Here is a 15,991-nt window from a genome sequence, read left to right on the forward strand (position 1 = left end):
TCAAGAACCACACATTTGAAAAAGGTTATTAAGGATGTTTATTGAATGAATAAGAATGGACAAGGGGAAGGGGCGTAGGTTCCGGGAGGGTTGCTCACCCAGGTGTCTTTGGCGAGTAGGAGGGGCGTAGGTTCCGGGAGGGTTGCTCACCCAGGTGTCTTTGGCGAGTAGGAGGGGCGTAGGTTCCGGGAGGGTTGCTCACCCAGGTGTCTTTGGCGAGTAGGAGGGGCGTAGGTTCCGGGAGGGTTGCTCACCCAGGTGTCTTTGACGAGTAGGTTGTTTGCGTCGTCGGCGCGGTAGAAAAGAGCAACTATGTAGGTGAATGGGGTGGAGGAGGCATGTGAAAAGCATAGGGGCTTCTGGGTGCTTTGGGCAGGGTATAAAGCATAGGGGCTTCTGGGTGCTTTGGGCAGGGTATAACTGAAACACTTAAAGCATAGGGGCTTCTGGGTGCTTTGGGCAGGGTATAACTGAAACACTTAAAGCATAGGGGCTTCTGGGTGCTTTGGGCAGGGTATAACTGAAACACTTAAAGCATAGGGGCTTCTGGGTGCTTTGGGCAGGGTATAACTAAAGCATAGGGGCTTCTGGGTGCTTTGGGCAGGGTATAACTAAAGCATAGGGGCTTCTGGGTGCTTTGGGCAGGGTATAACTGAAACACTTAAAGCATAGGGGCTTCTGGGTGCTTTGGGCAGGGTATAACTAAAGCATAGGGGCTTCTGGGTGCTTTGGGCAGGGTATAACTAAAGCATAGGGGCTTCTGGGTGCTTTGGGCAGGGTATAACTAGGGGCTTCTGGGTGCTTTGGGCAGGGTATAACTTAAAGCATAGGGGCTTCTGGGTGCTTTGGGCAGGGTATAACTAAAGCATAGGGGCTTCTGGGTGCTTTGGGCAGGGTATAACTAAAGCATAGGGGCTTCTGGGTGCTTTGGGCAGGGTATAACTTAAAGCATAGGGGCTTCTGGGTGCTTTGGGCAGGGTATAACTAAAGCATAGGGGCTTCTGGGTGCTTTGGGCAGGGTATAACTAAAGCATAGGGGCTTCTGGGTGCTTTGGGCAGGGTATAACTAAAGCATAGGGGCTTCTGGGTGCTTTGGGCAGGGTATAACTTAAAGCATAGGGGCTTCTGGGTGCTTTGGGCAGGGTATAACTAAAGCATAGGGGCTTCTGGGTGCTTTGGGCAGGGTATAACTAAAGCATAGGGGCTTCTGGGTGCTTTGGGCAGGGTATAACTAAAGCATAGGGGCTTCTGGGTGCTTTGGGCAGGGTATAACTTAAAGCATAGGGGCTTCTGGGTGCTTTGGGCAGGGTATAACTTAAACACTTAAAGCATACTAGCATAGGGGCTTCTGGGTGCTTTGGGCAGGGTATAACTTAAACACTTAAAGCATAGGGGCTTCTGGGTGCTTTGGGCAGGGTAAAACTTAAACACTTAAAGCATAGGGGCTTCTGGGTGCTTTGGGCAGGGTATAACTTAAACACTTAAAGCATAGGGGCTTCTGGGTGCTTTGGGCAGGGTATAACTTAAAGCATAGGGGCTTCTGGGTGCTTTGGGCAGGGTATAACTAAAGCATAGGGGCTTCTGGGTGCTTTGGGCAGGGTATAACTAAAGCATAGGGGCTTCTGGGTGCTTTGGGCAGGGTATAACTAAAGCATAGGGGCTTCTGGGTGCTTTGGGCAGGGTATAACTTAAAGCATAGGGGCTTCTGGGTGCTTTGGGCAGGGTATAACTAAAGCATAGGGGCTTCTGGGTGCTTTGGGCAGGGTATAACTAAAGCATAGGGGCTTCTGGGTGCTTTGGGCAGGGTATAACTAAAGCATAGGGGCTTCTGGGTGCTTTGGGCAGGGTATAACTTAAAGCATAGGGGCTTCTGGGTGCTTTGGGCAGGGTATAACTTAAACACTTAAAGCATACTAGCATAGGGGCTTCTGGGTGCTTTGGGCAGGGTATAACTTAAACACTTAAAGCATAGGGGCTTCTGGGTGCTTTGGGCAGGGTATAACTTAAACACTTAAAGCATAGGGGCTTCTGGGTGCTTTGGGCAGGGTATAACTTAAACACTTAAAGCATAGGGGCTTCTGGGTGCTTTGGGCAGGGTATAACTTAAACACTTTAAGTGAACATTTTTCGGTTGTATTTTTGTTAATAACAGTCCTAATAAGCTGCCTTTTAATTATAATCATTTTTATTACTCAAAATAGGCTCACTTGCTACGGTTGGCTTTGCTAAGATGAACAGTGATGCACGGTGGATGTAAATGTCTAGTCTGACACTAGAATTTAGAAATGTTAACAAAAGACTTGCATAGGAGTATTTCGCACACAGTCAGATACATTACTGACATACCGATAGTGACACATTTTGGCCCGGAAAAGTCATGGTTGTTAACCACTGTATCCAACTGTGGATACTCAGGTGACAGTTTGGTCCACATTAAACTCACGAATACAATGAAATATTACATTTTGTGGGAATTTTCTCAGCCAAGTCGCCTGACAATAATACTTGCCTAAGGCCTTGGCTGTGAAGCCCTGGGGGGAACCCTGCGGCCTGGCCATCATCCTGTTTTAGATGCTGCACTGTCTGCCGCAGCAACGCTCCTCCAGCCCAAGAGAAATTGCTGTGAAATTCTAACACTACTAGTACAGCTCGTCAGCTCCAGCCTTGCTCAGTGCAGTTTTGCTGAGCCCAAACCACAGCTCCAGCAGTTAACAAACATGCTGTCCATCCCGCTCGACCATCTGTTCCTACACACATATGGTAGAAGGCGTCAGTTTCAACCAGATGTTTGTTAATGTAAAGAGATTAAGAAAATTGGATGGAGAGAGAGAGGGAGAGATAAATGAGAGCAGTACTTAAACGTTATGAAGAGAGACAGACTCGCATAAGACAGAACCTTGAGTCTGTCTGTGTGTGTCTCTCTCTCTCTGTACGTACTTGTGCAGAGTGCGCCATGAGGTGCGCTCACCACTGGCATCACCGCTTCCCAAAAAAACCCTGATATATTATGATATATTGTAATGATGACATAATGACGTTGCCAGATATGCTGGTCCCTGATTGGGCTACGGTCTTAAACAAGAGAGGACACCGCATACATACCCCGACATACATACATACATACATACATACATACATACATACATACATACAACAGGAAACGTATTAAAGGTTAAATGCAGTGTCAGTGGCAGGGTGAATTGCAACACACTGTAACTATGATGATCCCCACCCTGGAAGGAAGTGTGCATTACGTACGTCTGATGTGATGATAGAGAGAGAGAAGTTCACACTCGTCTTTCACGTCACTCTCTGCCACTCTCCATAATCTGCCTCTCCTCTCTTTTTTCTTCTTTTATCCTACCATCTCTCATCTGTCGCTGCATCTCCCTCGTCTCTCTCAAGTTTTGCCCGCCTATCTCTGACAGGAAATAGGCGGGTCTGTCAGTTCCCAGCTACAGCTAGGCGTGACCGTTTTGGTTTCCTCTCCCAAAAGCAGGTCGTTGCTTGTAGCTGCTGTGTACACTGCTGTGTACACTGCACATATACACATATAATATATATTATATCTCACGTGTGTGAGAAGCGTAAAATGTGAGCGTTTGGCTCAGCGGCCCACAGTGACACCGGCAGTGTCTCAGCAATCCAGAGCGAGACCAATTCTGGAGCTCTGGTGGTGGTCGGGGCTGGCAGAGCGAGCTGGCCTGCTTTGATGATTGACTGAAGTGTGACCTTATTGCTGTGGATGTCACACACACACACACACACACACACACACACACACACACACACACACACACACACACACACACACACACACACACACACACACACACACACACACACACACACACACACACACACACACACACACACACACACACACACACACACACACACACACACACACACACACACACACACACACACACACACACACACACATCCAGACGCCCACTTCTTATTCCAGTCGCCGTCTGTCATTGTTGCCTAGAACAATTCCGTCCAAGAATTAAGGGCAACGTCGGAACAATAGAGTGGTTTCCACTCAAGCGTGAACGTACACCCCTTCTCCATCCCTATGAACACAAGTGTGACCTCATTGTCCAGAGCCTCAATCGCCTGTCCTCCCTCATTCCTTCACCTCCTTTCATCCATCCATCCATCCATCCAATTCTTCCATCCATCCATCTCTCCAAGTCCCATCTATCATTCATGAGTCTCTCCTGGGTGGAGGAAGGTCTGTCTGGGGGTGGAGCCCACTGTGAGCTGCTTTCAGCCACCATGAGCGGACAGTCGGAGATGAGCTGTGCGTGCGTGCGTGCGTGCGTGCGTGCGTGCTTGATATAATGTGTTGACTGTCGGGTGCTTGTGTGTGGGAAGTATTTAAATACAAATATAAACAATGGTCCACATGCTTGGAGGATGTGGCCTGGCCCTTACAGGTGTTCACCCGCTTGAAGGCTCTGCTCACGTCAGCCTCCAAGAGGGTTAATGGACTGGCCTCCTCAGGTGGACCTGACACTGGCTCGTTGGTTTGGGGTTTGCTGTTAGCAGTGATGGAAGACAGTCACGTACTCAGATGTTTTACTTAAGTAAAAGTATCAATACCCTATTGTAGAAATACTCAAGTTACAAGTACAAGTCCGGTATTCAAAATGTACTGGGATGGGGAACACTTCATAATAATGACCCGTTATAATTTTACAGTACCACACACTTCTCAATAATTCGTAATTTATTCTAATTGTTGTTATTGCAATTTACGAGCTGCGTTCGCTTCCCGCGTCCGCGCGTCTTACTTGTGATAAAGGAAGCAGGAGGCCTGCAGTACACACAGGGAAAGAGAGAGTTGAATATGTCCATGAACAACACCAGCCAGCTGCACGCTCTGATCACACAACCTGGGATGTCGGTTTGTATCCCTTTATAGTCAGATATAATGTATGGGCCCTGCATGGGCCATTATCACTTAACTGTGTCTCAATCGTCTTGCTATAATCCTGTTTGGCTGCTGTGGTCGCTCTGCAGAGATCGTAACAGGCTTTTTTCGCCCTACTCTGCTTTGTCTCCAGAGGCATCTGCGTTGAAAGCAGCTTGATATGAATTGTTATCCATGGTTTCTGGTTTGGATACACTGCGGATAGGTTTTTAAATGCAGACAACGTCCTCTCCATTCCATACAAAACAACGTCCTCTCCATTCCATACAAAACAACGTCCTCTCCATTCCATACAAAACAACGTCCTCTCCATTCCATACAAAACAACGTCCTCTCCATTCCATACAAAACAACGTCCTCTCCATTCCATACAAAACAACGTCCTCTCCATTCCATACAAAACAACGTCCTCTCCATTCCATACAAAACAACGTCCTCTCCATGCCATACAAAACAACGTCCTCTCCATGCCATACAAAACAACGTCCTCTCCATGCCATACAAAACAACGTCCTCTCCATTCCATACAAAACAACGTCCTCTCCATGCCATACAAAACAACGTCCTCTCCATGCCATACAAAACAACGTCCTCTCCATTCCATACAAAACAGGACTAGTAAATTAATACAGTATCAGATTGGTCAGACCAGTAGTAGATCTTCCTCGTTGTGGGCACTGCTTTTGATTATAACTTTAATTATAACGTTAAGGCAAATTATGCTGCTTTTATTCATGACTCTTACTTCTTTTCTCCTTAACTTTTTTTTTTACCCGTTATGTATTTAAATTACTTGTATGTCTTTAAATGCTTGCAAAACCTATGTGTACAAACATCTGATTGCACACAGTAGTAGTCAAAAGGAGGACACAAAAAAGCCCAAGAGTTTATTGTCTCCACCAGGCCGAAGGCATGGGGAGAGAGTATGTTTTGCACTCCGTCCGTCCGTCCGTGTGTCCGTCCGTCCGTCCGTCCGTGTGTCCGTCCGTCCGTCTGTGAACAGCTAATCTCTGGCACCGTTGGCTTGATCGCAGCCATACTCTGCACACACACTCCCTGAATGCCAGAGCTGAACCTCTGCCCCAAAGTTTTCACATTGGCCTGTTATAGCGCCACCAGGAGGCCGCTTTGTGCAAAACAAATGTTTTGACAGTACACCTACAGATTTTGTCCAAACATTACGCAAATTGGTACACAGTCTCTCTAGAGCCATTCAACTAAACGGGTCTTTCAGATTTTTCAGACTCCATCCTGATTGGCTAAGATTGGCTTCCAAAGTTCGCAGGAGTGCTCCGTTTCAAACAAAATGCTGCAAATCATGAACACATGGTGTGATTTCCGTGAAATTTTGCACGCACATTCCCACTAGGTCGAGGAAGAAATGCCACTTGAATATTTTCAACTCAGCCTCATGGTGGCGCTATAACTGGCGGATTTGTGTTTTTACCTATAACTGCACCGATCTGTGTAAAACCATGTATGCACACTCCCTAGAGGCCAAGGAAAAACCTTTGCCTGGAATTTTTCACATCTGCTCTTTATAGCGCCACCAGGAGGCCGACATATGTAAAACACATTTTCTAATATTACTCACGCAAATCGGTACACATGCTCTCCATAGTCATGTGATCATGTGATTTGTTTGATTTCTCATAATTATCCATCCTGATTGGCTACGATTGGCTTCTAAAGTTTTCAGGAGTAGCCCGTTTTGTACCCGTTTTGTACAAATTGCCACAACTCCGCAACGCAGCGTCCGATTGCGGTGAAACTGTGCATGCCTATTCCCACTACTAGGCTGAGGAAGAAATGCCACTTGACAGTTTTCAAATCAGCCTCATGGTGGCGCTACAACAGGCCAAGTCGCGTCGCGTCACACACACACACACACACACACAACACACACACACACACACACACACACACACACACACACACACACACACACACACACACACACACACACACACACACACACACACACACACACACACACACACACACACACACACACACACACACACACACGTTTATATTACTCCTAAACATTTTGCCAAACATCACACACAATCCTATCCTCCTGGTGGAGACCTGTGCCCAGAAGGGCACTTTTTCTAGTTTTCATTGTGTTCCTAGTGATTACTAGATTACTTGATAGTATCGTACTTTTACATTATACCTACCCTATTATTTCTACCCTACTGTATATCTAAATCTATCACGTTGGTAGGAAACCGGTTAAAACATTCAACATTGATATCTCTCTCTCACACCATTCCCTCCTCTGTAGACGGTGGACATTCATAAAGAGAAGGTGGCACGGCGAGAGATCGGCATTCTGACCACCAACAAGAACACCTCGCGCACACACAAGATCATCGCCCCTGGAAACATGGAGCGGCCGGTGCGCTACATCAGGAAGCCCATCGACTACACACTGCTGGACGACGTGGGTCACGGTGTCAAAGTAAGAGCTCCCTCCCACCAGTGAGGAAACAGTGGTGGTCACGGTGTCAAAGTAAAGGCCGTAGTTTCAAATTAGCGATTGTTCTGGTGGGACAGACAAGTAGTAGTTTAAGGATTTCTGGTAGGAGAGAAAACCAGTAGTACTAGGGTTCCTGGTATGACAGAAAACCAGACAGCCTAATGCATCTTGTCAACACACCGAAGCTATTTTAGTGTTGCTTATTAGTATTTGACATCTGACAAGGGTCTTCTGACTGACTTCCACTCGGGATTGAGACTGTGACCTCTAGTCTGGGGGCATGTTTATTGGCAGCAATATCGATTGGTTATTGGGTTCAGCAGCAGAGTATATAGCTGCCTCTAAAAAGGTGGGCGTGATGAAAATGGACAAATCCACCACAAGAACACTGGCTTATGCATTTTATTTCCTACCCAGCCTATATGGTTCTCCAAATAATGGGGAAAACAGGCATGGATATTTGTTTGCCGCGGTTAGATATGTCTGTTTTTATTATTATTGTTGACGTAGATGCTGTTTCATGGAATTTGAAGAAAATACGGCATTGGGTTGTTAATGGCCAAGCACACGTATACTGGCCTCAAAATAGAGAACGTTGTCCTTTTCTGTTTAATTGCTTCTTTGTATTTGCATTGCAACAATAACTTTCTTTAACAATACTTATATAAACTTTTACTGGTCTATGGTGAACTTTGTTGACCAGGGTCCTCCAGGAGTTTATTATATCGTGGCTCCCTCCCCTCTACACCTAATCCTTTTGCAAAATGATTCATAAGCTCACAACGCATCGTAGAGCTCGTAGATATACTCATTTAAATACTACATTAATGACATTTTAGCTCTGATAATCATATTGTTGGTTACACACTTTTTCTAATTTTAACATTTAATTTACTTATTTGATGACTGATGATTGATAATATTGGGCTATTGGACTTACTGGCGATAACTTTCAATTATTTTAATTAAACACTTAAACCCAACAAATCTCTGCTGAAAATAGCCAGTCTACAAACTCAAACAACACGTCGCCTTGTGATGCATTGTGGGCCTTGTGATGCAATGTGGGCCTTGTGATGCATTGTGGGCCTTGTGATGCATTGTGGGCCTTGTGATGCAATGTGGGCCTTGTGATGCATTGTGGGCCTTGTGATGCATTGTGGGCCTTGTACATCTGAAATTCTCGCCAAATGTTCAACCCTAGAATAGGGACGCTATGGTTCATTGTTTTGCCAAGATCCTTTTCTCCCTTGCCCTATGACAGCGGTTACAATTGGAGCTGCTCCATATAGTTTGGGGGATGTGTATTTTTCAAAAGGTTGCTGGCAGAAATCACTGCAGTAGTAATAGTATACCTGGCAGGCTGCAACAGGACAACAGTAGTATAGTAGTATAGTAACAGTAGTAACAGTATACCTGGCAGGCTGCAACAGGACAACATGAAAAAGAAAATGAAAGCGCTCAGTTTTTGTGTGCTCTTCATCATTTATCCGAGAGACCCTTTTGATTGCTGCTGCATTTCCTGGTGTCGGTTAATTTGCATAGCGGCTTGAGCCAAATCTCTGTGTGCGCCGGCTTATACCAAGAGGGGAAAAGCGAGCATGTTGCATTCAAATCGCTAGATGTTTGAAAATCAACAAGACACTCAAGGGCTTCATATACTTTGCTGTGTGTGGTGTCGCACACCGGAAATAGCAGATCTACAAGCTCACAGCACATCGTAGAGCGATGCATTGTGAGCATGTAGATCTATTTGTGGTGGTGTGTCCCAACTAAGTTCTGAATATATCCGGCTTCACTATCCCAGCAGAGACGGGCAGGACATAGGGTGAAGAATAAAAGAGATTGTATAAAGAAATGTCGTACCACGGAAACCAGATGAATGGCAATGACAGAAGCTGTCAATGTGCACTTTGGGAATTGAGTGCATGCACACAAACAAGGGAAGAAACGGATCCCGTCGAGAGAGCATAAAAGATGGAAGAGTGCAGCGGAAACAAGATGAATAATGATTTCCCACATTTTGTGAGGCAGAGGGGTAACAAACAACTCGTGGCCAACATCTCACACTGAGCACGCACGCACGCACGCACGCACGCACGCACGCACGCACGCACGCACGTACACACACACACAGACACACACACGCATGCATGCGCACACACACAAACCAAGATGTGGTCCCTAATTTGCAATTTCTGAACTAGAGTGTGAGCTACATTCAGTCTATGTTAAACCTTCACTACTGTCAATATTTAATCAGCTAAAAGGCTAGCCTATCGACCGTCTCGAAGTCTTGAGCAGTAATTACACCGGCAGACAGCCTGTTTTTTCACGCAGGAGAGAGACAGGTGTGAACTACACTCTAAATGTGTGTTATCCTTTCCGGTAGAATTGATTTAGGCCGGGCACAAGTGATGTATATCAAAATAATGAGCTCAATTAGAGGTGCGGCTATATAATGGTGCTGAGGATTGCAGGTGCTGGTGTGTCTAAATAGCAAACACTAACAAGAATGTCCAGAGAGTAAATAAATATCAGCATTTAGAGCAATGCTGTGAGCAGCACTCCTCAACCCTAGTCATCCTGGAACTCTAGTACTACTAGTCTTCTGTCCTACAAGGAACCCTATAGCTACTGGTTTTAGCTGTCCTACAAGGAACCCTATAGCTACTGGTTTTCTGTCCTACAAGGAACCCTATAGCTACTGGTTTTCTGTCCTACCAGAACAACACTGTCTGTCTCACCCCCCTCATATTGTGACCATATTGTCACAATATTCCTTTTCGGGACTTCCGTAGATGCGTTTTTGGCGGTCCGACCAAAAAACAATTAAGCGCTGTCTCAAGCAGACTTGAGCGTAGCGAGCGTAGGCGAGCAAGTCGTTGTGCCGAATGTTGCTAAGTCCGCTTGAGCTGACTCAGTGAGTCACCGAGTTATGAATTCTTAAATCATTATATTCCCCAAATGTCATACTTTTCTGCCAACCCCACCCCCCTGTTGACGTTTGGTCAATATACAATAATATGCCTTTTGGGGGTGAGACAACGTTGACCAGAGAGTTAACCCTACTGAAGTTACCTGTTTAAGTCTTCACTGTATGTTCATGAAGCACATGAGTTCAATGAGAGTTCACCCAACTCGGTTTTAACTCGTAAAGAAGGATACCTTCAAGCAATCTCTTCCGTCTGTAAACAAGTAACATGGGAAAAGTCAAAACATGAAGCACTAGAAATAGCAGAGGCTTTAGGGAGCTAAAACATGAAGCACTAGGTAACAACACTTGACAATCTGTGGCAACGTTCCAGTTAACCACTTAAACCCTCCATTCTATAGTAAAACAGACCTGAGTTGGCGCTGTACTTGGTGCGCTCTTTTTTCAACCTACAGTAGAAGCTCACAGCATCGTGACACGTTGTGAGGTTGCAGATCGGCTATTTTGGGGGCGAATGTTCCCCCAGAATAGTGATGTCGGACTTGTTGGTCGGGGTTCAACTTGAACCCTAATAATTTGGCCAGGTAAGTGCAGGGCTGATGAGAGGAGTGGGAACATGTGTGTAGATAGGTGACGGGGAAAGGTGGGAACCTCAGAGGACATCTGGTGGACAGCTAGAGTATGGCAGCTCTGTGGAGCTGAAGGAAAGTAGTCTGGAGAGGAGAGACAAGAATAGCGGATTCGAATGCCATCAATCAATGCATTGAAAGGGACAAAATCACGTTTAATCAGAGCATTGAATGCTGCAGTAGACACGTCTAGTCTACTGACCTAACGTCTCCAGTGCAAAATGTTATTGTGACGTTTTGGAGAAATTCAATAGGCTGCATTCTGTGCATTGATCACGGCTACTGTTTGGACAACGACCACGCGTGTTGTCCGACATTACTAACCCAAACACTAAATCTAACCCTAACCTCAGTCTTAACCGGCCACGTAAGTCCCCTAACCTCATATCAGTTTTAACCGGCCACATAAGTCCCCTAACCTCATATCAGTTTTAACCGGCCACATAAGTCCCCTAACCTCATATCAGTCTTAACCGACCATGTAGTCAGTTGACAACGCGCGTCGTCTCTGTCAAAACAGTAGCCGTGATCGACCACACAGAATGCAGCCTACTGAGATCTTGGTAGGTCAGTAGACAGCTACTGAGAGCATTCAATGCTGATTAAACGTGATTTTGTCCCTTTCAATGCATTGATGGCATTCAAAACGGGTGCAGCGAAGCAGACTGTGACAAATACGTCAATCAGTGAGAACTGCAAGTTTAGAGACTTCCTGGCAACTGTATCTATTCTAGCCGTCCATTTTGAATTCCATTTGATTTCTCCGGCTGACTCTGACGCAGGCAGAGAAGCATATCAGATTCCATCTTTTTTTTTTTACACACGCAGTCACAGTGATCTCTGATTCTGCCTTTCTACTCCCAAAGTACATGGCTGTAAATAATTCAGAAGCACTGATATTCATTCAGCTCAGCTCAATCCCACCACCTCATCAGCCACAGTGCAGAGAGAGATGTGGTGGTGGTGATGGGTGTAGTATGCTGTGTATGCATACGTGTGCTGGTGTGTTTGCATATCTAAGGCTATGTGTGCTTTTAATGTGCTCATTCTGTAGGCGTGTGTATTCATGTGCACGCATGCGTGCTCGTACATGTTTGTACTTAATATTTGCACAGTGGTGGTGTGATCTGGTGAGGGTCATGACCAGGGTCAAACCAGGTCACGGCCACAAAAGTCACGCCCACCTCAATACAGCCCAAATGGCATGGCATGGCACGCCCATACAGCCCTAGTTACCAAACATTATACTCTGGGTTCAGAGTCTTGCTCAAGGACACTTCGACACTAACTGTGTGTGTGAGACTGTGTGTGTGTGAGACTGTGTGTGTGTGTGTGTGTGTGTGTGTGTGTGTGTGTGTGTGTGTGTGTGTGTGTGTGTGTGTGTGTGTGTGTGTGTGTGCAGAGCCATGAATAGACATACATCATATAGCCTCTATTGACTAACATACATACTGTATATACTATACTAATATGTAGATGAGAAGAACTCATTAGATTCACTTGAACCGGCTAGACTCACATCTGGCTAGACTCACATCTGGCTAGATTCACATCTGGCTAGATTCACATCTGGCTAGATTCACATCTGGATAGATTCACATCTGGCTAGATTCACATCTGGCTAGATTCACATCTGGCTAGATTCACATCTGGATAGATTCGCTATGGAGACAAGAAAGATCAGCAGCCAAAACACATCTCAGCTAAACAAAAGCAGAGCTGCAAACCAGGCCATAAGAGTCCAGATTGATGCCAATCGTAGGCATATATTAAATGGTCACCAGCAGCTAAATACACTTTACAGTACATTATACATACAACCATATCACAAAACCAATTAGCCAGTAGCCACTAGATGATATCATGCCTAAATTAAAGCACAGAGAACATGTGTGTGTGTGCGTGTGTGCGTGCATGTGTGTCCATTGAGTACCATTACATGTTGATTGATGTTGAAACAGGTCTCAAATGTATAAAATGACATAACCCGAACACAGCATTAAAAAAATATATATTTTACTATTTAAATTAGGATGAAGATGTAATGCTTCTGTGGCAGAACAACTGTGTTTGTTGTTGTACCTTTATCACCTTTATGTGTCGGTTCTGACATTTAGGTTGAGTCATTTTCCATTTTAGCTGGACATCATGCAAATAATCAGATGAAATGGGATGTGAGCTGTGGAAGTGCATAAAACAGCCCTTTGATAATATTTTGTATCACTTGCTATGCCAATAATTATTATAAGAGAGAGGATAGAGGGAAAGGGAAAATGTAAGCCTGCGTCAAATAATGGAAGACAATGCAGAACTTGTGGAGTTTTAATTACAATTTCATACATGGTGGACTGAATAACTGTTGCACTTTACAATCTCAACGGTTCCTTGTGAAAAGAAAAACATGTGCTTAGCCTATTTTATGGTTGTTAGCACAGTTTTGCTGCAGAGTGTTGTGGATTTTCATGAATTGTAAAGGGACATTAAGTGCACCACACTGCCACTGTTCCAGAATGTAGAAATACATCAAGTATAGGCTTTAAATATTCATCATGAGCAGCAGTATGACACAGTATGCATTGTCTTTCAAAGGGGGTGTGGCAAATATCACATGTTTTCTTCCCTCATAACTGGTCCGAAAACCAATTACACTCTTGTAATTTGATAATTAATTTAGCCATACCCTGGGGCCTATAAGCCAATATTCCTGACTGACAAACTGACTTACTGACTGACAGGCTAACACATCAACGCAGAAACATACAGTTGGAGGCCATCGATATTGTCCTTTTCTTTTTGCTGAGGTTTGCGTGATCTGCGCAAAAGGACAGTTAACCCATTTTGGGCGGGAACCCCTTTTGGTATTTTAAACATTGTTATAATTTAGCTATTGAAAAATAGCAGATCTACAAGCTCATAGCGCGCCACCGAGTGGCGCGCTACGAGCTTGTAGATCTGCTATTTTTTTTAAATCGTGAAAATATTTATTTCAGAAAACTGGAGGATTTAGAAGGATTTTTTAAAATTTTGAGGTCAGGCCTAAATGGGTCAAATGATAAGGGACAATATCGGTGGCACCCAACTGTATGGCTTCCCATTATACCAAAGCCAGCAGTGTGCAGGTATTTCATACTGGCCAAGTTCTTAATCGTTTCAAACCCAGGAATGGCCTAGAAGCATGTCTGTAGAATGTGAAAAGAAATGCCATCTTGTAAGTTGTTTCCCCAGTGATGTCATTAACATGTTATATTCCCTGTTGCTTATATTATTTAACTACAGTAGTTTCACTTGTGCTATATTGGGTAATTGCACCAACAGAGACCTTTTTTGTTGCAGGAAATAGTCCTTTGTTTCACGTTCTGACAGATGAGATGACTATATCTTGCTTAACTAGGCTCACCTAGTTTTACTACTTAATTTCATCATATTGTTGGAGGTCTTGTTGTCTTGATCGGTTCCAATTATTTAAGGGGTTCTAGACACTGGGTGACACTGAATACTGAATACCTAAATGATCCAAAGACAACAAGTATGGGTCCAACACTTACATTTATTATGTTCAGAGAAACAGCAGATACAGTTTACTTTCAATGACCTCCCTCAGGCTACATAAAAACAAGTGATGGATGCTAGACTGTGTTATAATAAAACAACAACAGCTCTCAATCTCTTTTGCATTTATCTAAAGTTTATTATTTACTTGATCTTTCTTAGTTGATGTCTTAGGACAGAAACATGGTTGGTTTCCTCTAACACTGTGTGGTTTCAGTTTCAGGTAACAGGCACTGTGACTTTGCCACAGCACTACATTTCTCTGTTCCCTCAAAATGAAGTGTTTCTCAAGTTTATGATGGAATTGTTCCTCAGAATTGGTTTTCCCCTCAGCTCTCCACACACAGGCGCAGGGACGCGGCTGGCTGATGAGCTGATTTTAGCCTATATATGGGTTTTGGTGTTTCTCACATTAAGTTGCAGTTGCCACCGCAGTAAAGCCCAAACCACACCAATGGGTCGCCATGCAACTCCTCCACCAGATGGTTGTGAGTAGACGCATGTAGTTACAAGCAACTTGAACAACTACAAGCAATTGAATTGAACCAATTGAATCACTTGTGTTGACTTGCGTCGACAATCGACATGCCCCACCATGCGCCGGCGTGCAACAGGACATATCACACCGCTGCAACGAACACTAAAACCGTTGCGTCTCGACCCATTGGTGTGGTTTGGGCTTTACCAATGCGTCGAGAGTCGAGACCCACAGCTTACAGTAGATGCATTAGCAGAGGCACAATGAATGAATGATGAGGGGACTCTATATTGTTACCATGCAGCTGTATTTGTAAAATGATATGACCAACTTTGCTATCAATAACCAACAAGCCTGTTTTCTTAACTCCATTCTCTCTTTGTCTTTACCTGCTTGCACTCAGTGGCTTAAGGCCAAGGTAAGAAGCTTCCTTCTCCCCCTCACGCTATGTTAACATTCACGGTCTCCAAGCTCACAACATGTCGCAATGTGACATGTCGTGAGCTTGTAGATCGTCTATTTTCGCGGTATACCGTCTCTGTCGGGTGGAAACCTCATTATTTCCAAAACTGTTACTTCTCAGGATTCAAAGTCAAAAGTATCAAAAGTAGCAGATCTATAAGCTCTAAATGTGTCGCTTCGTTAAAAGCTTGAGGATCTGCTACTTTTGATACTTTTGTGTAACCGTACTACAGTGGTTTCCAACCTCTTTCATATCAAGGACCATTATTTAGTTGGCATTTGAGCCACCGACCACCATTTGATGACATTTAGCCTCACAGACCCAAAACTAAGAATATTTTGTTATCGTTGGATAAGATTTTGTCCAGATTCCATGCTATATATTGATGTTGGTACCATTAGGAGAGATAACAGGCAGATCAAAATAACAATATTTTTTTTACATTCTCAAATTGTGTAGACTTCTTTTAAATTAACTAATGCAGATGTTTAACAATAATTTAAGTCTTGA

At 44.4% G+C, this 15,991-nt stretch overlaps 1 protein-coding gene across 2 annotated transcripts in view; it reads left to right on the forward strand.

Moving 5' to 3' along the window:
• The window catches only part of LOC306912502 (abl interactor 1-like), a 60,730-nt gene that overhangs the window by 24,331 nt on the left and 20,408 nt on the right, over positions 1 to 15,991 (forward strand). For both annotated transcript variants that reach the window (XM_079488773.1, XM_079488774.1), the window contains exon 3: positions 7,233 to 7,409. In XM_079488773.1, the coding sequence (XP_079344899.1) occupies positions 7,233 to 7,409 (177 nt within the window). The remainder of the gene's footprint in view (positions 1 to 7,232; positions 7,410 to 15,991) is intronic.

The sequence above is a fragment of the Electrona antarctica genome (assembly GCF_951216825.1).
Source record: "Electrona antarctica genome assembly, chromosome: 19".
NCBI lineage: Eukaryota > Metazoa > Chordata > Actinopteri > Myctophiformes > Myctophidae > Electrona > Electrona antarctica.